This window comes from Propithecus coquereli, unplaced genomic scaffold (genome assembly GCF_000956105.1).
Source record: "Propithecus coquereli isolate 6110/MARCELLA unplaced genomic scaffold, Pcoq_1.0 Scaffold111, whole genome shotgun sequence".
NCBI classification, from domain to species: Eukaryota; Metazoa; Chordata; class Mammalia; order Primates; family Indriidae; genus Propithecus; species Propithecus coquereli.
The window spans coordinates 1,485,983-1,512,469 of record NW_012135081.1 but is presented as its reverse complement, the minus strand read 5'-3'; the positions used below and the strand labels follow the sequence as shown (position 1 = coordinate 1,512,469).

General features: G+C 35.9%; 1 protein-coding gene across 2 annotated transcripts in view; it reads right to left on the bottom strand.

Annotated features, from left to right (window-relative positions):
• Positions 1-26,487, bottom strand: part of LARP4 (La ribonucleoprotein domain family, member 4) — a 62,802-nt gene that overhangs the window by 29,973 nt on the left and 6,342 nt on the right. For both annotated transcript variants that reach the window (XM_012654367.1, XM_012654378.1), the window contains exons 2-8: positions 13,082-13,229; positions 11,975-12,130; positions 8,675-8,750; positions 6,114-6,250; positions 4,490-4,593; positions 2,846-2,956; positions 2,052-2,105 (exon numbers count right to left, since the gene is read on the bottom strand). In XM_012654367.1, coding sequence (XP_012509821.1) covers positions 2,052-2,105; positions 2,846-2,956; positions 4,490-4,593; positions 6,114-6,250; positions 8,675-8,750; positions 11,975-12,130; positions 13,082-13,229 — 786 coding nt within the window. The remainder of the gene's footprint in view (positions 1-2,051; positions 2,106-2,845; positions 2,957-4,489; positions 4,594-6,113; positions 6,251-8,674; positions 8,751-11,974; positions 12,131-13,081; positions 13,230-26,487) is intronic.

Genomic DNA, 26,487 nt, shown 5'->3' with positions numbered 1-26,487 from the left:
AGCCTCCCGAGTAGCTGGGACTACAGGCATGCGCCACCATGCCCAGCTAATTTTTTCTATATGTTTTTAGTTGTCTGATTAATTTGTTTCTAATTTTAGTAGAGACGGGGTCTTGCTCTTGCTCAGGCTGGTCTAGAACTCCTGAGCTCAAACAATCCCCCGCCTCAGCCTCCCAGGGTGCTAGAATTACAGGCGTAAGCCACCGCGCCCAGCCCAGATGATATGATTCTCTAGGCTGATAACCCAAAAGACTCACCCAAAGAAAAGAGTTCAAGGTTGCTGCAGACAATAACATTAAAAAAAAAAAAAAAAAAAAAAAAAAAAAAGCACTAAGATACCAAGAACAAACAACAACCAAATCTATTTTAAGGAGGTAATTATAAAACACCACAGACTTGAATTAATACTGAAATATATAATAACGTTACCACAATAATGAATAACATAGAGTAAAACTGACAACTGTTCCCAATTTAACCAATAAATTAAATACAATTTCATTAATTACAATGTGGACTTTCTTTGGTTGTTTGTTGGAACTAGATAAACATTCTAAAATTCATATGATCTCACCAAAAGCACATTACATGGCAAAAAAATAAAAATAAAATTTAAATTCATATGAAAAAGTACAGGTCTAAGAATAGACAAGACAATCCTAAAAAATAAGAACAAGGAGGAAAAAGAACCTGCATTTTCAAGGAAAAGGAGGCTATCGTAAATCTATGGTAATTCAAACAGTGATACTGGTTCAGGGAAGCAGAGACATTAAATAACCTGAAACGGATCTCACAAATAAAACATTATACACAAATTGTGGAAGAATAGATCAGGCAACAAATTAAGTGTTGAGACTACCATCTTTCCATATATAGAAAATGGAATTAGATCCCTGTCTTATACTATACATCAAATTAATTCCAGATGCATCTAAAACCTAAGTCTGAAACACTCTAAAACTTTAAAGCTATTAGAAAACTTAGGAAACTATCTTTATTGCCTTTAAGCAGGAAAAGGTGATAACAGAGAGAAGAACATCACAGGCAGAGGAAGTAGAATGACAACTAGCAAATAGCCTCATCTGTAATATAGAAACTCATATCATCTACTACACAGTAATAACGAGATTTAAATATGTCAAAGTCTTGGAATAGTACCTGACATGCAACCTCTTACTAAATTTGAGTTACTCTCATCCTGGTTCTTCCAGTTACTAGTGTGTGAAACTGGGTAGGTTACTCTTATGCCTTATTATCCTCACTAGTAAAATGGAGAAAAGAGAAAAATCTCATTAGGTAAAATGCTTAAAACAGAAACAGATACACAGCAAGAGCTCAACAGAGATGAGTTAGTAAGAACAGTGTATTATATTTACAAATGATGATGAAAATTGTACCACATAGAGAAAGAGGACCAGGTCAAAATAAGTGCAAATTTAGAATTATATTTTAGAATGGAAGCTCTCGTAGCAATGTGGAAAATGGACTGTTAAAGGAGGGTGAGAGGAGGAAGCTGATGGCATAGGAGTTAAGAGGCTACTTCAACTGTTCAAGCCTAAACAGTGACACTAATGATGGAAAGGAGTTTTGAAGGCAAATTTCATAGGACCCAAGAACAGATTAGACATGTAAAAGATAGTGAGCAAATATCATCAATGACAATGCCTAAGTCCCCAAATGGTTGGGTATTAATGTGGTAATGCAGTTAAGTGAGATGAGGTTGAAAGTACTGAGAATGTTTTTCATCTCTGTTACTAAAAAATTATTACTATTGATCACTTGGAGATCTGGAATCATTTTACGTTGTAAATCAGCATCTAACTAAAACTTTGTACTGTTTGAAGTTATGTCTTTGGAAAAAATTGCTGTATACAAATTATTTTAATGCCTTAACTAATTTTCTGTAAGTAGCACATAATACAAGAAATAAAAATTTAAAAAATCATCATGAGTTTTCATAAGATATTATCTGTATTTTTTAAATTCTCCAACAGCCAAAAAAACTTTCTGGTTTCACAATGTCCTTTTTCTCTATTTATAATTATTTCTTACCATGATTGGCTTGCCCTGAAATGTTTTAACTTCTTCTCTTAAATATTTAAAAGCCTGTTAACAAAGCAAAAAGGAACTTCCATTAGCATTCAAACATTTCATTAAAGCCATCTTCACTCAATTAACAGGGTTTGGTATTAGTAATGGTTTCTAAACTAAACCAAAAATTCTGAAAGTGATTCTATTGTGCAGGTGGTAAGGAATGAAAAAGTAAAAATTTAGGACCTTCTCAGCTACAGTTCACATTTATAGTAGAAGAGCTATTGGGGATTATTGCAGACAAAATGTATAACATTCAAAACAAACCCAAAATATCACTAGGTAACAAATTTTAAATGAGTCAATCAAGCAACCTTCTAAGATAAAGAATTTTTTAAAAAAGAATAAAAATTAGTGAGTTATTTTAAAATGTTCCTATCATAGATACGAATATTATTTCTTTTTAAGTAGGACATGATAACAAGGAAAAGTAAATCCATTAAGTCAAAATTTACTATGGACCTACTATGTACTAAAAACACTTAACTATTAAGTACATGATTTGCAATCCCCAGGTTAATTTTGAAATTGTGTATTAATTTTTTACTGACAGAAAACAAATTGTTCTTAAATTGAAACTGAAAAGTTTTAGGAAGATAATCAAAAAAGAAACCAATTGAGCAAAAGCAAAAATGTGACCACGGTGCTCACTAGTCATAATAAACATTAGTGTAAACACACATTTTCTCAATTTAAATATACCACTATTTATTTTACCAACAGGACTTATATCAGAAGAAAAGTTTTCTTCTCACCTGCTGTGCATCTGTGTCTGACTGGAAAGTGATATACCAGTTGCTATTGTGTGCAAACTCACAGCTTATCACTTTAGGGCAGTTTTCATTTTTGAACAAAGCTTTCACTTCCTAAAAGAGAAAAACTGTATTAACTCTAACTAATACATAATAATACTTTTGTTTACTAGTAAGGTTGACCATCTCTCTTCATTTTTTTTGATCCTTTATATCACTTCATTTGTTAATTGTTTACACTGTTTGACCTTTTTTCTAGTGAGAAGAGATTATGTTATGAAACAAAAACATAGCTATAGCATATATTTTGTATATGATTTAGGCATGATTTATTTTATGATCAGCAAAACAGTTGCATTTCCCTCCGGGTCATAGTAAAATATCCCCAGTCCTTTTCCTGCCTGACCCACCATTAAAAAAGAAAAGTTCTAGTTATATCCTTTATTAACATTTTCTAGGCAGTAAGAATTTTCATGCATTCTCACTTAATCCAGATATTCTGTCTATATTAGAGTCACAGACATGAATTCTGTGTAAATATATCTTTTCCATAATTGATATAAATGTAAACAGGAACACAAACAGATACACGGATTCAGAAAAAGATAATTACCTAAACTCAGAAGAAATTTAATAACCAGCATTTCCCAAATATCTAAAGAATCTTATTAAGTTAAATTGTGCCACAAAATAACAAAACATCATTAGGTATCAATTTAAAAAAAGACAAATACGAAGCTGATTGGAAAATCAACATCACAGTGAAGACTAGCCTGTATTCTAATTCCCTCAAAATACTGAACTTTAAAAATAGGATGTTCGTACTTGCAATGAAATGGTATTGGCTCAAATACTGCTTGAAATAAATAAGTGGGACACCAGCTACACTATGACTTTTGTGAAAGTGGTAAAGTATCACCAAGTTCAGTTAAAAAAATTACTATCCAGTCCAAAACTACATTTTTTTTTTTTTTTTTAATTTTTTTTTTGAGACAGAGTCTCACTCTGTTGCCCTGGCTAGAGTGAGTGCCATGGCGTCAGCCTAGCTCACAGCAACCTCAAACTCCTGGGCTCAAGCGATCCTCCTGCCTCAGCCTCCCGAGTAGCTGGGACTACAGGCATGTGCCACCACGCCTGGCTAATTTTTTCTATGTATTTTTAGTTGGCCGATTAATTTCTTTCTATTTTAGTAGAGGCGGGGTCTCGCTCTTGCTCAGGCTGGTCTCGAACTCCTGAGCTCAAACAATCCGCCCGCCTCAGCCTCCCAGAGAGCTAGGATTACAGGCGTGAGCCACCGCGCCCGGCCCAAAACTACATTTTTGAAGAACTATTATTAGGCTGTCGCCAACTGATCTCTACTTTCAAAAATGCATATATATTCTCCAAATATTTCTAATTCCCTTAAAATATATAATGAATTCACTAATTCTTAATAAAATCCCTATTTTCAGCCTTTATCATTCTATGGGATCAGAATCAACAGTATCATTTCCTCCCTCTGTATCATTCTAGTACTTCAGAATTAACAAAACACATTAATATTTATCCTAGACACAGGGATTGATGTAAAGGCACTGCCTTATACTTTGCTTGTGTACCTCCTCCAATTTAAAGAACCTTTAGCTTTAACAATGATTAATCATTTACCTCTATTGGTGTTGTTTCAGGAATCTCTCTAAGAATCACGATACAACGCTTATGACTTGGTCTCACTTTCTCACCCTTCTCATCAACTTGTACCATGGGAGAGGCTGAAATTTAAAAAAGAATCTCACAAGAGTGACAATTCATGATACTAATAATGACATTAAAAAACTGTTTAATTTCCAAATGAATAAATTAGCAGAGGCTAAGTTAATATTCTAAAGAAATTAAATTATAGAATCAAAGTTACAGTTATGATAAACAAATTTTTGAGATTTATATATAAAGAACACTGACAAAAGTTATTCATTGAACAATTATTCAGAGTACCCACTTTGTGACTTCGACACTGTGTTGAGATTGAAAAGAAGCCTTTGGGGAGCATACAACACATATATAACCAGACAAATTTCCTGTATACAGCAAACTCTTCCTTAAGAGGTAACAAATGGGTGCTAACAGAAATCAAGGTACTTGCATTAGCCAAACACTATCCTGGGGAATGTAATGAACTCTGATATGTGAGGAAATTCTTCTTAAAACTGAAGTCTAAGAAGACCTTAAATCAAGAACTCTACACGAATTATAAGCTATGCTTGATTTCAACATATTTAATCTTACTACTATAGAGACCCAGCAGCCATCTTTTACATGCTGATTTTGAGGAAATAGTGAATAAAGATAGTACCACATAGTCAAAACTTTTATTTCTAGTCCCTTCAGGGAGGTAATATGCCACACCTCTCTGGGAAGGTAAACAGAGAGAAAAGAAGCAGCAGGTAAGGGTGAAGGCTTGCGTATAAGTGTTAGGTTCCAATCTAAAGAAGTGGGGAACTCTGTCTCTGCCAATTTTTTATGTAGACAACACTGTGTCATTTTAAGAAATGATGTCTGTACAAACCATTAGAAATTCCATAAATGTTAGTAACCTTCTAGAAATGGAAATCCTCTATTTCCACACAAGTCTATTACTAGACTTGCTATACTTAACTTTCACACATTATCAACCTGTTTCATATAAAAGGGAAGATCTGCCTTTATTCAGTTGAGTAGTTAAAAAAAAAACACTTCAGAGAAGTCCATAAGAAATGCTGATACAAGACATAAACTACACTAAAAATTCTTAGCATCTCAATCAAGAAACATAAATTCTTTACCAAACTTTAGAGGAGTGTTTGTCAAACTACAGGTTATAAAATCAGTTTAGAACAAAAGAAACAAATTCATTACAAATATTTAGTGTTAACTACATAACTGACATTTCAGTTGTATATAGGTATACTGTGTGCATTGGGCTGTGATGTAAAATGTACTTCTTAATTAGGTTCAAAAGTTTGAAATAAATTGCTTTAAAGGGTGTGATAAAGATACACAGCTTTCTAATAGCCCAGAAAAATGACATTTAATTGCTTATACTTGCTATGTAGGCATCAAGGTATGGAACTGATATAGAAACCGTGTACGTGCGCACACACACAAAATCAGTTAAATATAACTTACTGGAACAAAACAGCAAAAAAGCAGGGACGGGGAGGACAATTAAAAACAATTTCCTGTATAATCAAAAATGAAAATAATATCTAATTTTTAAAAATTTAAAAATAAGCTAAAAGGTATTTTTACATACATCTCAACACTTCAAGAATTAGATCAGGGTCTGTGGTCAGCTTTTTTATTTCTTCCATGTTGGCAACTGTCCAAATTGGGACGAACTGATCACTATCCATTTGAGATATCAAGTAAAGATCCTTTGACAAATTTTCTCTGAAAGTAATAAAGAAAAGCAATAGTCCTATAAAACAAGCAATTCTTAAAAAGCACTTAAAAAGAGGTACCTTATTCACGTTTGCCACTAAGTCTAGGAAAACAAAATTATGCTATCATAAATAATACAGTGAACTTTGGAATGTTAGATAAAGGTTCAATTTAAAAGATACCAACATAGTATATATAGATCAGATAGTATCAACTTTTACAGTTTCTAAATCCCCAAACACAACTGGTGTTTGGACATTCCAGACATTCTGGATGAGAGATTTTATGAAATTAATACTGATATGGAAAGAGGCTTAATATTGAATAGTATGTTACCAAAATACTACATATAGTGTAGTTCTATTTTATAAACACTTGATTCCTAATGTTAATATATGCAAATCACAAAAACTATAATTTATCCATAAATTGGCTCATGAAGGATTTTCAACTTCTAAATGTTTGCATTTTGATAAGCACGTTTGACTTCTGTAATTTAAAACATATATTTAAAATTAAGATAAAAGATTCAAGTATATTAAAAAAAGAAGCAGGAGGCCAGGCATAGTAACTCATGCCTATAATCCTAGCACTTTGGCAAGCTGAGCTGGGAGCATCACGTGAGTCCAGGAGTTCAGGACCAGCCTGAGCAACATAGCAACATCCTATCTCTATAAAAAAATGAAAAAATATGGCCGGGCACGGTCGCTCACGCCTGTAATCCTAGCACTCTGGGAGGCCGAGGCGGGTGGATTGTTTGAGCTCAGGAGTTCGAGACCAGCCTGAGCAAGAGCGAGACCCCGTCTCTACTAAAAAAAATAGAAAGAAATTAATTGGACAACTAAAAATATATAGAAAAAATTAGCCGGGCATGGTGGCACATGCCTGTAATCCCAGCTACTTGGGAGGCTGAGGCAGAAGGATTGCTTGAGCCCAGGAATTTGAGGTTGCTGTGAGCTAGGCTGACGCCACGGCACTCTAGCCCAGGCAACAAAGCAAGAGTCTGTCTCAAAAAAAAAAAAAGAAAAAACATATATATATTAAAAAAAAATAGCTGGGCATGCTCCCAACATATGGCTCCCAACATATGGCTGTTTTCCCCATACCATGTTTCCTGAGTTCTAAGGAGGAAGATGGGAGATTGGGAGCCAGGCTGAGAGGCAGAGTAAAATCTATGTGGTCTTCTGATTAAGTCACGGTGGAAGGAGAAATATTGTGACAAACACAAGTCTCCCCCACAAGACATTAGTCAGATTTTGAAGCTGTATGGGTTAAGAGGCTAAAGAGCTAGTCTCAAACCTCTGAAGAACAGATCTAAATCTCTTTGGTGTTTCAGGATTAAGGTGATAAAAAATCACCAAGCTCTAAATCAAAAGTCTAAGAGAGCCATGTATACGAACAGAGAGCTAAGTCAGAGGTAGACGGAGTCTAATTAAAATGACTGCTCAGCCCTGACCCAGGTCAATTCCAGACTGGATTGGAGCAATCAACATTTCACTCTATCTGCCTAACCAAAAAAAGCTCAAACTCTGTATATAGGAAAAAATTATGCCACCTGAAGCTCCTATGCTGCTTTTTTTTCCTTTTCAGACAGAGTTTTACTCTCTCACCCCAGGTAAAGTACAGTGGCGTCATAGCTCACTGCAACTTCAAACTCCTGAGCTGTAGCTATCCTCCCGCCTCCAGCCTCCAAAGTAGCTAGCTGAACTACAGGCGCACACTACCAAGCCCAGCTAATATTTTTCTATTTTTGGTAAGACAGGGTCTCGCTCTTGCTCAGGCTGGCCTGAAACTCCTGGCCTCAAGGGATCCTCCTGCCTTGGCCTCCCAGAGTGCTAGGATTACAGCAGTGAGCCACCGCACCCAGCCTGTGATTCTTTTTATATGTAATGTATAGCATACGATCAAAATTTATAAGATATACAAAAAGGCAAAAAATTATGACAGAGAATCAAAAGAAAAAACTCATTCAGAAAAAAAAAAAAAGAAAACAACCCTCAGACGATACAAGTACACCCACAAATGATCCAGTTTGTAAGTAAGGTTTTCAAAATAACTATTAAAGAAAGTGAATTTTATCATAGGCACAACTGATTAGAGAAAAGAAAGCCAGGAGGCTCTTGCTTTCATCCTAGGATGAAAATATACTATATATACTAGAATATAAAGACAAATAATAAAGAGGAGGGAAGAAATGGGAGATATTTAGAATAAAGATCAATTAAACTTGAGTCAAGAGTGTATTCTGGGCCAGGCACAGTGGCTCATGCCTGTAATCTAGCCCGGGCAACAGAGTGAGACTCTGTCTCTTTTTTTTTTTAAAAAAAAAAAAAAGGAAATAACCATTATTCCTTCATTGTATTTGACAGGTGTTTTACATCTACTAAACAAACTCAACAAAGAGGAAATATTAATAAAAAAATGACTATGTACCGTGAGAAACAAAATTCTAATTGTTTCTTCAGACATTCTTTTAGGTCTTCTGTAGAAATTGCTGAATTGCTTTCTCCTGATGGTAGAAAACAATAAAGGAAAAAAGTTAATACCAAGTTACCATAGGTGGTGGGGAACCTTACTATTGTACTCAGTAGTCATAAAGCATCCACAAAATAAAATCCACCACAAAAGTGTTATTTTTTATTATTTTTAAAATTTGGATAGTTCAAAGTCTAATTTCTTTCATCCTATCTTTCTTCAGATAGATTTCATATTAGTTTAAGGGTTATATTATCAACAAATTAACAAAGCACCATTAATACCAAAAGCACTTGGCTACCATATTGTAAAACATGGCCCTACACATTTTAAAAATGTGATAACTACTTATTCCTTTAATGAAAACTCAAGGAACAAAAGTAATAGTAATCTAAATTTGAAGACAGGAAGTAGCTAACCCGGGTGAGATATATTTATACAACCATATCTCTTTTATTGGTAGTAAATCTGGGGTTAGTCACATTCCTTAAATTTCTCTCTTTTAACTCTTTTCTCTTCATTCCTTGATTTTAGAACACAATACCCTCCTCTTAAGCATGTTTAAAGCATTAAAACATCCAAAAGATCAGATCAACTAACAGCCTTCTATATTTTCTGTTGTTTAAACCCAGAACCTGAGCCTTTTTTCAGGACTCAAGCCTGGAAAACCATCACTCTCTCATTAGAATCTTACACAAAACATTACAGACTAAAAAAACATATAATGTGTCCTCTCTTTCTTTTTTTTTTGAGACAGAGTCTCACTCTGTTGCCCAGGCTAGAGTGAGTGCCGTGGCATCAGCCTAGCTCATAGCAACCTCAAACTCCTGGGCTCAAGCAATCCTTCTGCCTCAGCCTTCCAAGTAGCTGGGACTACAGGCATGCGCCACCATGCCCGGCTAATTTTTTCTCTATATATATATTTTTAGTCATCCAGATCATTTCTTTCTATTTTTTAGTAGAGATGGGAGTCTCGCTCTTGTTCAGGCTAGTCTCGAACTCCTGACCTTTAACAATCCACCCGCCTCAGCCTCCCAGAGTGCTAGGATTACAGGCGTGAGCCACCGCACCTGGACATGTGTCCTCTTCTTAAAAAGCTTTAGTGATGGCCAGGCATGGTGGCTCACACCTGTAATCCTAGTACTCTGGGAGGCCAAGGCGGGAGGATTGCTTGAGTTCAGGAGCTGGAGACCAGCCTGAGCAAGAGTGAGTCCCTGTCTCTACTAAAAATAGAAAAAATTAGCCAGGCATGGTGGGGCACGCCTGTAGTCCCAGCTACTCGGGAGGCTGAGGCAAGAAGATCGCTTAAACCCAGGAGCTTGAGGTTGCTGTGATCTAGGCTGATGCCACAGCACCTCTAGCCCAAGTGATAGAGTAAGACTGTCTCAAAAAAAAAAAAAAAAGCTTTAATGATAATATAGGCTAAATTTCCTTTAAATACAAAGATAATAGGATGTACAGGTTGAGTGTCCCAAATCTGAAAATATCTGAAGTCCAAAACACTTTTGGTTCCAAGCATTTAGGATAAGGGATATTCAACCTGTATATATAAGCTAAATTAACTTTGTCCATGATTTTACCATTGACTTGTCTTACTACTCAAGAACCAAAGTGGTATTAGATTAACTTCACTAAAAATTGATAAGCATTCTTTCTATTTCTATGTACAATATATGCAATTCTAATATAAAACTCATTCACCCAAATGCTAGTTAAATAAATAATCAGTTCACTTAACTTTCCAATGTCATTTACAGAAAACTTGTTAAAACACCACTGGCTGCCAAGTCACTTAAACCACCTTTAAGTTCAAAGTAGCTAGCCAGTGGCAGCCAGCCTCAGTGGCTCACACCTGTAATCTTAGCACTTTGGGAGGCAGAGGTGGGAGGACTGCTTGAGCTCAGGAGTTTGAGACCAGCCTGAGCAAGAGTGATATCCTGTATCTACCAAAAAGAAAAAACAAAAAATCAGCCAGGCATTGTGGCGCATGCCTGTAGTCCCAAAAACTTAGGAGGCTGAGGCAAAAGGATCGCTTACTGCCCGGGAGGTGGAGGTTGCAGTGAGCTACAATGATGCCACTGCACTCTACCCAGACAGGTGAGACTGTCTCAACAAAACAAAAAACAAAAAAACCCCAAAGTAGCCAGTGGTTAGTTATATTATGACCACAGGTAGGAAGAACTGAGCACCTTAAATTATATATAAATACCACCCCCACCACTTCTGAAATCACCTTACAAGTTGACGGATCTCAAAATCTAGTCGAAATATATATTACAAGGTAACTGAGGACAAAAGCTCATCTACCTTGCCTGAAGTCACACAGCTACTTAAAAGCAGAAATAGAAATACCTACTCCGTATTACAATTACTTTTTCAGAGAGATCCTGTACATAATAGAAAAATAAAAATGTAGTGTTTGTGGTTCATTTTTAGTTTCTTTTTTGAGATGGGGTCTTGCTCTGTTGCCTGGGCTAGAGTGCAGTGGCATCATCATAGCTCACTACACCCTCAAATTCCTGGGCTCAAGTGATCCTCCTGCCTCAGCCTCCCGAGTAGCTAGGACTACAGGCGTGTACCACCACACCCGGCTAATTTTTCTATTTTTTGTAGAGACGAAGTCTTGCTATGTTGCTCAGGCTGGTCTTAAACTCCTGGCCTCTAGCAATCCTCCTGCCTCCGCCTCCCAAAGTGCTGGGATCACAGGCATAAGCCACTACGCCAGCCAGTTGCTTTTAAATTTTGTCCAGTTTAAAATCCAAGTGACTACTAACCCATGCCGATTAAAGTAATTTGAAAAAAAATTTTGCATGTTGAATTGTAGCAGAGCCCATGTTTTAAACACAGCTGTTTCCCTAAAATTAACCTCTGCAACTTAACATTTATAAATACATTTCATCCTGACAAAAGTGACAGGAAAATTGACAGAATTTGCATTGATCCTAATAGACTAAGATACTTGGGACCTTGTGAAAGATTTTAATTTAGGTCTCTCTTAACTATTTTTTTCCCATTATCTTATTTTATACTTTAATACGACATTCATTAAGTAAACAATCTTTTTAAATCACAAATTTCATGTATGGGTATTTGAAAACAGTATTTATAACAATCACCTAACATTTCATTAACATAAGCTTCTTGTCAAATAAGAAAACAATGCCATAGGTTCATCAGAACAATGATAAACAGACTGTGGGATATGGGGGAGACTAGTGTACTGAAGTTTCATTTTAACAATAAAACCATAAAGTTTACCAGAAACATCATATATTTGGTAACTCAGATCTTCTGGTCCTAAAATCATTCCATCAGTTGATTCTTCAATGCCTGTAGTATTTCTTGTGGTATCACAAGATGAAGAATACATTACTTCATACTCCTTACACATATCTTCTGATGGCTCTGTATTACCTATATTAAAGAAATTGAAAGTAAATAGAAATTCTTTAAATCCTATCTTCAGGAAACCTGGGCAGTATGTCTTCTGTAATAAGATTTCAGGAATTCTTATTATACTAGTTGGGAAAATGTCCACATGGTTTTAAGTAAGAGTTATCTCCCTAAGGGAAATAAGTTTTGACCATTTTGAATAAGCTAAAATTATTAACAATAGCTAGAATTTACATAGTATTATCTTTGTATCAGACTGTTCCATATAGTTTATTTACTTAAGTCTCAGAAAATCCTATGCTATAGGTAATTATTATGGTTTCTGTTTTACAGATGGAGGAATCAAGCACAGATATGTTCTTTTGCCCAAGATCAGTGAGTCAACAGCAGAGTCAATCAAGGTAGATCAAAACTGATTTACTTATTTATTTATTTTTTTTTGAGATAGAGTCTTGCTCTGTCACCCTGGGTAGAGTGCAGTGGCATCATCATCATAGCTCACTGAAACCTCAAACTCCTGGGCTTAAGTGCTCCTCCTGCCTCTCAGCCTCCCGGGTGGCTGGGAGTACAGGCACTCGCCACCACGCCCAACTAAGTTTTCTGTTTTTACTAGATACAGGGTCTCGCTCTTGCTCAGGCTGGTCTAGAATTCTAACTCCTGAGCTCAAGCAATCCTCCCACCTCAACCTCCCAGGGTGCTAAGATTACAGGTGTGAGCCACCTCACCCGGCCTGAAAACTAATTTATAAATATCATATTATAAATGGGTTAGATGCTGAACAGCTACTACTTGAAAGTAGTGACAATCCATTCATGTTGGATATAAATGAGAATTATCCACGAACTACATATTAAACAATTACAAATATATTTAATCAAATAATCAAAGTATGTATACCAAAGTTCTATATACTAGTTTGGCTATACATTTAAGCAAAATGTGATTTTTCTGAAGAAATATTTAAGACTTACCCTCAGGATGACACCCTGATGTGGCTGCTATTTCATGCCAAGAGCTGTCAGTTCCATGAGTTACTGGGGTGGCATCAGTACTTCCAGGAGGAATTTCTTGCCATACTTTGGCATTAGGATTTAAACCAGTTCCTTTAGATGTTACCTGCTAAATAATCAAAGGATCTATCTGTAAATTTTAAAAGTCAGGACAATTAAAATCACAAATTTAGATAAAAGGGCTTTTTGTATTACTTAAGTGTGGGGGAACAAACCAGTAATAATGTTAAATACTTAATTTAGTAATATTAAATAAATAATGTTAAAGTTTCTGATCAACTTGAAAATATAAAACTTTAGCTACCTATATAATGGAAAATATATATCTATAAAATAATATTAAAATAGAAATACTGCTTTACCCCCAACCTACTTACAAACGTTATAAAATTTATTCAAGCTGCTCGTGTACCTTTGAGACGTGTGTGTCTGCGCATCGAGAGCAAATATTTTAGTTATCTACAGCAGTTTTCCAGAGTACATAATTTTTATTGCCATCTAAGCTGTGACAGAGACCTTTGAGTCTGAATGATTTTATCACTGGAAATTTTATCCCAAGTCAAAAGCAGTGATCTGCCTTATACTGGAATGCTCTTTTCCATCTGTCCTGAAAGTGTATGTTCTTTTTTTTTTTTTTGAGACACAGTCTCACTCTGTTGACTGGGCTAGCATGCCATGGCGTCAGCTAGCTCACAACAACCTCAAACTCCTGGGCTCAAGCAATCCTCCTGCCTCAGCCTCCCGAGTAGCTGGGACTACAGGCATGCGCCACCATGCTTGGCTAATTTTTTCTATATATTTTTAGATGTCCAGCTAATTTCTTGCTATTTTTAGTAGAGACGGGGTCTCGCTCTTGCTCAGGCTGGTCTCGAACTCCTGAGCTCAAAACAATCCTCCTGCCTCAGCCTCCCAGAGTGCTAGGATTACAGGCGTGAGCCACCACACCTGGCCTGAAAGTGTATATTCCTAATGTCCACAACATAACTACATAACTATTTAAAATGCTGCCATTTAAAGTGATCTTTTACATGCATTATCTAACCACAGACACACAGAAGTGAAAAACAGAAACTGAGGGGGGGAGCACAGTGAGAAGAATATGAAAAGGTGGAGAGAGAAAGAAGGGAGAGAGGAGTGGGATGCACAAATATACTTCTCTCACCTCATCCAACCCAACGGCAGGGCTTGATCTTTCTCAAGTACATGAATGACCCTGCAAAAAGTTCATCCCCTTTCCAGAAAGTTACTTTTGATTATCTTCTCAGCTGTAGGCCACTTGCCTGGATGGCAGGTACCAGAAGGTGGATCCAAAGGGCAGAGAATTAACTAACTCAAGCTTATAACCTGCAGATACTGGGAACTCAGCTTTCAAGAAAAATAAATGGCACACATTGAACCATTTATCAGGAAGCTGTCAAACTCCCTACCTGGAGGGAGTTCTTGACACTGGCCCTGGATAATAGGGTTTAAAAAAATCAGCCTATAAGGTACCACCAATATCCAAACATAGCTAACCAAGGCAAAACTCTTTGCAGGCAGAACTACAGAGCCCCCACGCGGAGTTAACTTAAGACTCAGCTTCTGGGTGGCCTACCTGCAATTATTTCCCATGAAATTCCTCTATACTCCAAAAAAAAATTTTTTTTAATTTTACCTTTTTAGAAATGGGGTCTTGCTCTGTCATCTAGGCTGGAGTGCAATAGAGCAGCCTAGCTCACTGTAACCTTGAACTCCTGGGTTCAAGTGATCCTCCTGCCCCAGCCTCCAAGTAGTTAGGACTATAGGTGTGTGCCACCATGCCCAGCTAATTTCTTTTTATTTTTTGTAGAGACAGTGTCTCACTAGGCTGTTCAGGCTGGTCTCAAACTCCTGGCCTCAAGTGATTCTCCTACTTTAGCCTCCCAAAGGTGCTGGGATTACAGGAATGAGTCACTGCACCCAACCTTTCCCTTGTACTCTTCTAATGAACTAATTCTTTTTTTTTTTTTTTTTTTGAGACAGAGTCTCACTGTGTTGCCCGGGCTAGAGTGCCATGGCATCATCCTAGCTCACAGCAACCTCAGACTCCTGGGCTCAAGCGATTCTCCTGCCTTGGCCTCCCAGAATGCTAGGATTACAGGCATGAGCCACCGTGCTTGGCCTCACCTACTTCTCATAAAAATTCATTCACACAAGTATTTCCCTTTTACAGATTACCCCATTATGAGAGGCACACAGAAATAATATACCCAATTAAAGACACAGAGAGATTAAGTATGAAGTCAGCATTCAAACCCAGGCAGCCTGACTCCAGAAAAAGGATTAACCACCCACTGATTACAACTCACTGATTATTACAATTGCAAAAAGTGCCCAAGCATGTGGATATGGGCTGAAAGGGAACATGATCTGCCATATAACCAGACCAAAGATAGATTGTTTTTCCCCTTATAAAACATCCCATTAAAAGGTTGCTTTAAGTTTGAATTATAAAAGCAATGAAATGTACTCTGTTATCAGGTGTTCAAAAAAAATTATGAAACTTAAGGAAACTTATCACATCTATTGCAGATTTTCCAAACCAAAGCATAAATGTTACTGGCGAGTACATGAAAATCAATTATTATTCTGTGCCTTTTGTGCCTACATATATACAAAATATATACTATTATTTTCATTTTATATCAATCAATATTTATTTAAATTTACATAAATGTTGACCATTTTCTTTGATCATCACTTTCTTGTATTTCAGACCTTTCTGAAATCATTTTCCTTCTGCCCTAAGGACATCATTCAGAGTTTTTTAGTAAATTCTCTCAAGCTGTGGTTTCTTTGAAAATACTTTCATTTTTACCCTCCATCCTTGCTATATACAGAATTCTCAATAGGCACATCTTCCCTTTCAAGCACATTAAAGATATTTACTGCTCTCTGTTTTGTACTATTTCTAAGAAATCGGCTATCAGTTTAGCTGTCATTTTTAATCTCTTTTTTTCTCTGTTTGTTTAATCTTTGTCAATGGTGTTTTGCAATCATTAAGTCAAAGCATGGAGTTCTTTTTTCTTTATCGCGCTTGGGATCCACTGAGCTCCCTGAAATCTAATAGGTCTTTCATCAATTCTGTAAAATTCTCAGCCATTATCTCTTCAAATATTGCCTCTCTACTACCTGCTCTATTACTTCCTTCTGGAACTCCAATAAAATATGTATCGTACTTTCTCATCCTATATTCCACATATCAACCTCTCTTTACCATTTTTCACTTGTTTCTGTAGTTGTATTCTGAACAATTTTTTATGATATTTCTTCCAGTTCCTCAATTCTCTCAAGCTGTTTCTAAGTTGCTGTTCAACTTGTCTAGCAAATTTCTATGCTTTTTATAGTTTTCATTTCTTAAAGTTCATTTTGGTTCTTTTCTCAAATCTGTCTGATCAAATTTTTCATTTCCTCATCATCCTTTCAGTATCTTCCTTCTCCCTTTAAGCATATTAAACATTACAATTTTATAGTCTGTATCTGAAAATCCCAATATTTGTAGTCTTTGAGGGCTTGATTTTGTGATTTGTTGTTTCTGCTAAATCACACTGATGACTTATATGCTTTATGATTTTAAATTATAGGCCTATTTTCCTTGGAACTTCCTGGGCATTTTAAGGAATATGTTTAAATGGGCTCTTAAGGAGAGAACAGAGTGAAAAAAACGTGTTAGATATCTGCCTAGAAAGACTATCAAACTGGAATCACTTTAAATGTTCAACTGTTGTTTCAACACAACAGATAATGTGAATTTTAGCTCTACTCTGGCATCAAAGAGGATTTGTGCTTAAAATTATCAGAGAAGACCAACCAAGGGCCATGGCTAAAACTGCCATGTTTCTTTTTCTCTGGGAAAGCTTGTTTTTCCTAGTTTAACTTGCATCCTGCCACTAAGCACTGCCCATTAAAACTAAAGCTCTGGGCCAGTAAGTATCAACAGATGCTAAGGGAAGCCCAGGTTTTATCACCTGTTTATCTCTCAGTAAATACTTTCTGACTGTTTTTGGTCTGAAGATTTCATTTGCTTTCTTACTAGCTTAAATCTCTGCTTAAAAAAAAAAATTTTTTTTTAAGTATAATGCATGTTAGTAAAAGTTAAAAACAAAAAAGAAAAAAAAGTTTTAAATATATTTTAACCAACATTTCTAGGTGTTTTGCAGAATATCTAATTCATAGTATTTCTACGAAAAGAAGTACCAATATTTTGTCTTAAAGCTAAATTAGAGATATTCCAACAATTGAGACACAATTATGGTATAACGGAAAAAAAAATTAACTTTATTCTGCCACCCAATAATTACATAATCATGCCATTTCCTAATCTTTAAAAACATAATGCCTACTATCAAAACTCCTAACAATTTCCATACACCTTGGGCACCCAATTTCACTTGTTTTAGTCACTGCTTCTTTTCTCCCTCTTGTTATATGGACTCTATTTTGTTACTGCTATATTATAATAGTTTATTTAAATATGTGTTCTTTGCATTTAGGTGATGGCTCAAGAAAAGCAGACACTAGGTATTTCTCTTCTTTATGTCTGGCAACTGTATTTACCATTCTGATGGCCTAGAAGATCAGAGTAGATGATATCTTCCTTTTTCTCAGTTTAAAATGGAAGTTTTTTACTATGTAGTGCTTCTTGGCTTTTGGTTTCAAGGCTGCTAGGAGCTTTTACAATAACGGCAAAACCAATGACAAAATGCCAAACCTTACAGGGGAGCAAAAGCATCTTTGAAGTAGCACCATGAGTAACTGTAGCAACATCCTGGCTTAGAGATGTTAATTCACAACTTCCTCATATCATAATTAGCTCAGGGAGGAAACCAACCAGTTTTCATACAGACCCACCAAGACAGGTACCTATTTAAAAACTTCTAAGTAGCAATTTTAGAAAGCAAGACATCGTTATATTTGCCACTATATAGACACACAAACAGTGCTTGCTATACCAACAGCATGTTATCAAAGTTTTTCATCAATCAGAATTCAAATCTACTCTGGCTAAATTAAGCAGAAAGATAATTAATTTTATTAAAGGATAGTGTGTCACTGTCACTGGGAGAGCTGAAAAAGCAGATGCAAAGATAATATCACCTAAGATAATGCTGCACAAGTGGCCTAATGAGGAAACCACTGTCCCTGCCACCACGGGGTACTAAATGACAAGATTCAAATCCATTATAACCTTTACTATTGTCAGCACCAAAGCCACATACATCTCCATCAGGAACTAAATCTGCAACTATTATCTTCACTTAAAGCTGACCATCCCTATTGTCACTGCTAACTGCAAAATATAAGTTATGAATAGAATGTTCACTTTCTTACATTGTACACTTTCAAAGTCATCTGTGAGTGTGTATGACTAGTGGTGCTTAGGCCACATGCCAGCACCCATCTAGATAAAAGAGAACCTGGGAACTTGAGTTTTCACTAGTACACACACTAGAGAGGCCCGACTCATAATATGGGTATTGTGCAAATGTAGACAGCTAATCAAAACTCGGGGAAGACCCCAAACATGACAAATATTCATTGTAAGAGATTAAGGCTAATATTTAACATAAAAAACACTATGCCAAGTATAATTAATTTATAAATAAATATTCAAATATTGGGAGATTATGCTCAAAACCTTACCTTTTATTGACTAGATGCACTATTTCATTAAATATTTAATAATCAATCAAAATAACTATATGCCTTTCAGCAGCATGATACCCATAAATCTGATGTGGTCCTTGCTAATTAATGGTGCCAAGAATAATCAACATGTAAGGTCTATGGCACATAAACAAGCAGTATTCCTGGGCATACTTGTATTTTTCACCATCCCAGTTAAGAGTATATACTCTAAAAGCCATTGATGTACACAAGTCACACACAAGGTTGTATATTGTAGCGTTGATCCCGTAAGTGAAAAACTGAAAACCATCTAAATGTCCATCTATAAGTGAATGGTAAAATAAAACGTGGTATATCTCTTAATGTAGAGTGCTAATAGTTAAAAAACAAAAACAAAAAAATCCCTAAAAAACAGATAGGCCTATACACACTAATATGGAAAGTGTTCCAAGGCATATTGTTCAGTGAAAAAAATCAAGTTGCGAAACGATAAACATTTTATCAATGTTAACAAACACATAAAATTTATACATATAAATAAATATATAGGTATATGAAACAGAAAAGGCCAGGAAGGTTACAATACCAACCCATTAACAACAGACTACAAATTACTAAGATACGTGCCAAACAGGGAAAATGTGCAAAGGACAGGCAGGAATAGTTAATTATAAAATATCATTTTTACCTATTGAACAGCCCAGACTTAATACCATTTTAACAAGTGTAAATAGAAACAATCAGTTCACTACTATAAGTTACATCTTCTGAAGAGTTGGCAATGTTCATCAAAAATCTTAAATATATACTTTCTTTAGTCTAGAAATTCCACTAGTCAGATTTTCCCAAAATAAATAGATACAGAAAAACCTATGAGTACAAGGATGTTTGCCCCACTAATTTTATAATAGTGAAAAATTAGAAACATCCAACTATAGAGTATTTTTTTCAACAACTGTAGTTCATTCATATAATAAAATATGCCATAACATTAAAACCAGATTGCATGTAAAACTCATGAAATCTGAGTAAGTTCTGCAGACTGTATCAATGTCAATTTGCTGTTCTTTACATCACACTACAGTTACGCAAGGTGCTGCTACTACAGGGGAAACTGGACAAAGAGTACAGAGGACCACCCTACACATTGTTTTGCAACTTCTGGTGAATCTATAATTACAGTCATGCACACTGCATACTGATGCTTTTGTCAAGGACAAACCGCAAATACAATGGTGGTCCCATAAGATTAAAATGGCTATACAATACAGCCTAGGTGTGCAGTAGGTTATTCCATCTAGGTTTGTGTAAGTATACTCTGATGTTCACATGATGAAAGCCACCTAACTACATATCCCTTGGAATGGATCCCCATCGTTAAGTGACACATGACTATTTCAAAATAAAAAGTTTTGGAAAATGGGGAAAAAAATTGTAGAAAACATGGAAAATGTTCACAAAAACTTGGAAAAAAAATAAGGCAAGTGATATTATAAAATATATATTTGGCCTTCCACCCCATTACGTGACATAGAACTCCTAAAATCCTTAGAATCTCCAAAGTGATGTCTCTCTGTAAGCTAATGAGCTGACTGATGGCTGGCAGACTCTAAGTCAGTTTAACTAGAACAAGTCTATTTTTTTCATTTAAATTTTAGATAACCAAGTTTTATTCATCTTCTGACTAAGGTTTAACAAAGACCTCCATTAAAATTCTTATCTCTTCCACAGTATTAGAAGTAAGCCCTTGAGGTTACAGAGTTGCATAAAATATCTATTAAAGGATATAAATTGTCCAAGTGCATGCTGAAACTATTTGCCAACATACACATGGTAATGCAAACACACACATACTCAACAAAAATACCCAACTATCTGTGTAAAACTGACACATCAATCACCATCCCTATTACTAAGCAATATATGTCATTCCCAAATAAGCCAAAAGCAGTCCTGATTATTAGGCCATTTAATGCCAAATTCTATCTAGGGAGACATAACAGAAAGGAAAAAAGGGACACATCAAATTCTTGTCAAAATGATATCTTCCTGTCCTAAGAAACAACAGTTCTAACGTAGCGGAACCAAGGGTTAGGAAAAAGTCACCATAAATATGGCAAAACCATCTCTTTGGACATACATAACCTTTTGTTTTACTTACCTATTTACTATCAGAAACAGAAATCCCATGCCACTTAACCCCATAAATGCTGTAAAACAGAAATAAAATGTATAAATTGATTAAATTTATTTGCCCCATGGCAGATAAATCATCCAGGTTCAATTTTTACATATCTCCAATATTGAGAGGGCTACCAAATTACAAGTACTAAAAAAACAAACAAACAAAAAAAACCCAACCTATCCTTTCACCCTTCAGAGTCCTATCAGATGCTTAGGGGTATTTTATGAAAATTAAAAACGAAAATTAAAGTGGGAATTCTTCACTCTTTCTGAGAGAGAATAACAACTAACATTTAGGGAACACAATTCATGGTCATAATAACCTCAGTTAAATACTATTATCATTCACATTTTACATTTAAGGAAAAAGTTAACTTTACTTCAAGGTAAAGTAACCTACCCAAGATTACACAGCTAATAAGACAAAGCCAAGGATTTAAACCTAGGTAGTTTGGAGAGTGCATGCTCTAATCCAATAAACTACAGTTGCCTTGGAGGTAACTTTAAGTTATATACTACATAAGGAATACTATTATCTCCTTTCTAAGCCAAATGGTCCCTGTCCCCAGTTTTTCCTACAGTGGCTAAGGATCCAGAAGAAATGAATAATACAGAAAACAGTCACCCCAGGGCAGAAGTCAATTCAGATCTTTAAAGATGTCTATCTAGGGCTAAAGTACATCTAATTTTCAATTAAAGAGAAAAAAAGATAATATTCATGGTAACCTATGTATGTAATAAAATTCACCCTCCATCACAAAGCACTTATCCTAATCTGAAATTATTTTGTCTACAAGCTCCACAATGGCAGTGGCTTTGTCTATGGTTTACTGTTTTCTAGAATCTTGAACAGTGATTAGCACGTAGGAAGCCAACAATAAATTTGTTGAATGAATCAATGAATGAATATATGCTAGGTTAGTGTTTCTCCAACTTTAATGTGCCTAACAATCACCTAGGGATTTTGGTAAAATGAAATGAAGACCTCTGAATCAGTAATTCAGGGGGAGGCCCATAGAGTTTGTATTCTAAGAAGCCCCTGTGTTAAAGGAGCTTGCTGTTAGTCTGAGGATCACACTTTGAATAGCAAGGTAACTGAATCACACTCTAGGTCATTCATTTCCCTGGAGCTCTCAAGGTTGTCAAGAATCAGAATTCACTCACCCCCTACTGTGGAAGAAAAGCTGAAGTTTATTCATCAATAAAGCTATTATTGCTGGTCCTCTGGTACCAGAGGAAAAGACAGGTTTATATCCCCAAATTCCCACTACTTCCGTCAAATGGCATCTGTCCTTTATCAAAAAAACTGACACCTTCATAGATTAGTGGCACTTAACCTTTTGGGGAGTTCATGGACTATTCTGAAAATACAAAGTTACAGACTTCTATCTAGAAAGTTCTACATGAGACTCATGCATCCCCCACATTAAAGATTAAGAACTCTATTAATAGGTCGGGCGCTGTGGCTCACGCCTGTAATCCTAGCTCTCTGGGAGGCCGAGGCGGGAGGATCGGTTGAGCTCAGGAGTTCAAGACCAGCCTGAGCAAGAGCGAGACCCCGTCACTACTAAAAATAGAAAGAAATTAGCGGACAACTAAAAATATATAGAAAAAATTAGCCGGGCATGGTGGCACATGCCTGTAGTCCCAGCTACTCGGAAGGCTGAAGCAGAAGGATTGCTTGAGCCCAGGAGTTTGAGGTTGCTGTGAGCGAGACCGATGCCATTGCACTCTAGCCCAGGCAACAGAGTGAGACTCTGTCTCAAAAAAAAAAAAAAGAACTCTATTAGTAGATCTAACATCTAGCATTTAAATAATTTAAATAGTTCTCAAAATACTGAGCCATACTTCGATTGGTCAGCTGATAAAGCCAATGGCTAACTATACCAATGAACTTAAACATACCTCAAACTTCAAATATCAATATTAAATATCAATTTTTTTAGGAAAGGGTGTCTTTTTATTCCTAGTATGTATAAGTCAGCAAACCCTTTGTTACTTTTAAATGTAAATGACCAGAAAAAAGAGGTCACAATTACCTTTCGCAGGTCACATTGATATAGTTAGTGCTTATGTACCATATACCCTTCTAAGTGTTCTATCTTAACTGTCAATCCTCTTAACAACCCTATAAGACAGATATTAATATTAGTCTCATTTATTAGTATTATCCTCAACTTACAGGTAAGGAAACTGAAAAAAAGGTTAAGCAACTTGCCCAAGGTCACATAACTAAAAAGTGGCCCACCCAGAGCAGGGATTTAGACCGGGGCAGTCTAGCCTCACAGTCTACATTTTCAATTACTCTTCTCAAAAGGCCAGAATAATCTTATTTTCCCTACCTTGCTCAACTGTAACTTTCTTGTCCTATAATTTACAGTTCCCATAGCCAATTTAATAATAAATATTTTAGTGCCAACTTATGTGTGCTATGTTGCTTTGTTAATGGTATGGAAAAAGAAAAAAGAAATCTCTTGCTAATAAGCACACAATGAACTTCTGATCTCTTCTGAAAAATTTAATTTGCTTAAGCTTTGTTTTCTTTAAAGAAACAATAATTAAAAGTTGTCGCACGTGAAAATTTTCTCCCATTCTGTGGGTTGCCTGTTTGCTCTTGTGACAGTTTCTCTGGCCGTGCAGAAGCTTTTTAATTTGATTAGGTCCCATTTATTTATTTTGGTTGTTACAGTGATTGCCTTTGGGGTCTTCTTCATAAATTCTTTGCCTAGGCCAATGTCTAGAAGAGTATTTCCAACTTCTTCCTCTAGAATTCTAATAGTTTCACTCCTTAGGTTTAGATCTGTGACCCAGCGTGAGTTGATTTTTGTGAGGGGTGAGAGGTGTGGATCCAGATTCAGTCTTCTATATGTGGCTATCCAGTTTTCCCAGCACCATTTACAAACAGCTCTATCAAAAAGTGGGCAAAGGATACGAACAAAAACTTTGCCAAAGAAGACAGAATAATGGCCAAAAAACATATGAAAAAATGCTCAACATCTCTAATCATCAGGGAAATGCAAATCAAAACCACACTGAGATATCACCTATCTCCAGTGAGACTGGCCTTTATCAAAAAGACCCAAAACAACTTTATAGTCAGACAAAATTTTTAAAATTATATAAAATCTGGGGAGAGGAGAAAATGAATTATTGTTTAATGAGTACAAAGTTTCAGTTTTTCAAGATGAGAGATGGACGGTGGTGGTGGTGGTTACACAAGGCAAGAATGTACTTAATACCACCACTGAACCGTGCACTTAAAAATAGTTAAGATGATAAATTTTATTTTATATGTATCTCACAATTAAAAATAATTTTTAAGCTGGGCACGGTGCCACATGCCTGTAGTCCCAGCTACTTAGGAGGCTGAGGCACGACTGCTTGAGCCGAGGAGCTTGAGGCTGCAGTACAGTATGATCACACCTGTGAACAGCCACTGCACTCCAGCCTGGGCAACATAGTGAGACCCTATCTCTAAAAAATAAATTAATAATAATAATTATTTAAAATTGAGTTATTAAAGCCTAGAGTGTACAAAAATTACTGTTACTTACGTAAGTGGTTACAAGTACAGCTGGCTCTCCGTATCCATGGGTTGGGGGACGGGGGAGGAGGGGACGGGCATATGCACAAACAATGAGTGCGATGCGCACCTCCGGGGGAATGGACACACTTGAAGCTCGGACTTGGGGGGGGGGAGGGAGGGTAAGGGCATCATACGTAACCTAATCATCTGTACCCCCATAACATGCTGAAATAAAAAAAAAATAAACAAAAATAAACAAAACAAAACAAAACAACAACAAAAAAAAAGTTGTCATATACTTGGTCAGAAAAGGGTTTTTAAAAAAAGGGTAAAAAAGAAAAGAAAAAAGTTATCATATAACCCAGGACATTTCTGAGGATGAAGTTGGGTTAAGACATCTGTCCCAGAAAGTAGGTATATGCTGTGACCATCCAGGGTAAAGTAAGAGGTATGGTCATGGTCACCTTACCTGTTTTGTAGTAAGTAGTATGAAATACTGGCCAACTATGTGCTACACAAAGCCTGCTTTACTCCCGACTTTTCTAACCTGACAAGAAAATCCTTTTCTCTTCCTTCAATAATACATAAACTCAATAGAATTTAACTCCTCACTTCTGGAGTTTGGCTTTATGCATGCAGTTCATATCCTACACCTAGTGATATTCATCTAAAGTACTCTTCTCTCTTTGACTTAGTCATTTAAAAATAGAGATAAGAGGTCTGACAAGGGAACAGACAAGACAGGAAATACGAATATGTGACATTTAAACATTTCTTTCTCTTGCATTTACTTACTCTTATATTACCAAAAAAAAATCTTTAAGAGTAAATATAAAGTGCCTATTTGCATGTCATCATTTGTATTCCTTTAAATCTTGCATATAAATGTATATTTTAACATACTGTAATCTTCATTCTTGTTTTAAAAGCTTTACTTGCCCAAACGAAAAGTATACTCTTTTTCAACTATAACTTTAATTTAAATAAGGTAATTAATTAACTCATTTGGCTTGCTCCAAATCAGAGAAAATTAGTAACAAGCCTAGGATTAAAACTCAAAATTTATACAGCATTTAAATAAATCAACGCTATCTCACAGTAGTTTTTGCAATCATCAGTGCTACTACCACAGAGTTCAGAGTAAGCTTTCCAGAAATATTTACTATACATAAAGCACAAATTTCAAAGGTTTTTCGAAGACAGCTACATATAAACCAACAATTTACATCACAATACAGTTGTTGTGAGGATTAAATGATAGTGCCAAGCTGTTACCTAGACTGTATTACAAGGCTAAACACCACAAACACAACCTAACTTTGTCAGAAGACATTATTCACAAATTACACGTAGGAATTTGAGGCTGAGAAGTTATGTTACCTGCTTCAGGTCATAATACCTAACATTTGAACCCAAGATTCTAAACCCTTACAGAAAATCACAGTACATAATACAAAACATTCACAATGTCTTCAAGACTGGAAACCTGCTTCAAGTATATGTACTTTAAAGAAAACAAAGTTTAAGCAAAGCACAGATTATGGTAATGATAAATCAAAATGCTACGAACACTATCAAAGCCAAAGGGTCACTTTCCATTTCACTTAAGGATATGCAAAGAGAAGGTTAAAAATCTTTTTTATAAATTCACAATGACAGCTTAATTAATGAGTTTCTCAACTTTTTCTATCTTCTATTCCCCTGCAATACAGACTCAGATTATATTTCTAACTATAGGGTCAAAATCTTGTTTTAAGCTCCAAGGTAGAAAACCAAAAGTACAGATTTGAAATGTTCATGTCTAACATTAAGGATTACTTCCATTAACTGGAAAGTAATACGGAGCTAGGAGACAGCTCAAATCAACCCAAACTGATCAAAATACAAAATAATTGGATATCAATATTTCTAGTTCCTGCCTGTAGTCCCAGCTACTCGGGAGGCTGAGGCAGGAGGATCGCTTGAGCCCAGGAGTTTGAGGTTGCTGTGAGCGAGGATGACGCCATGGCAC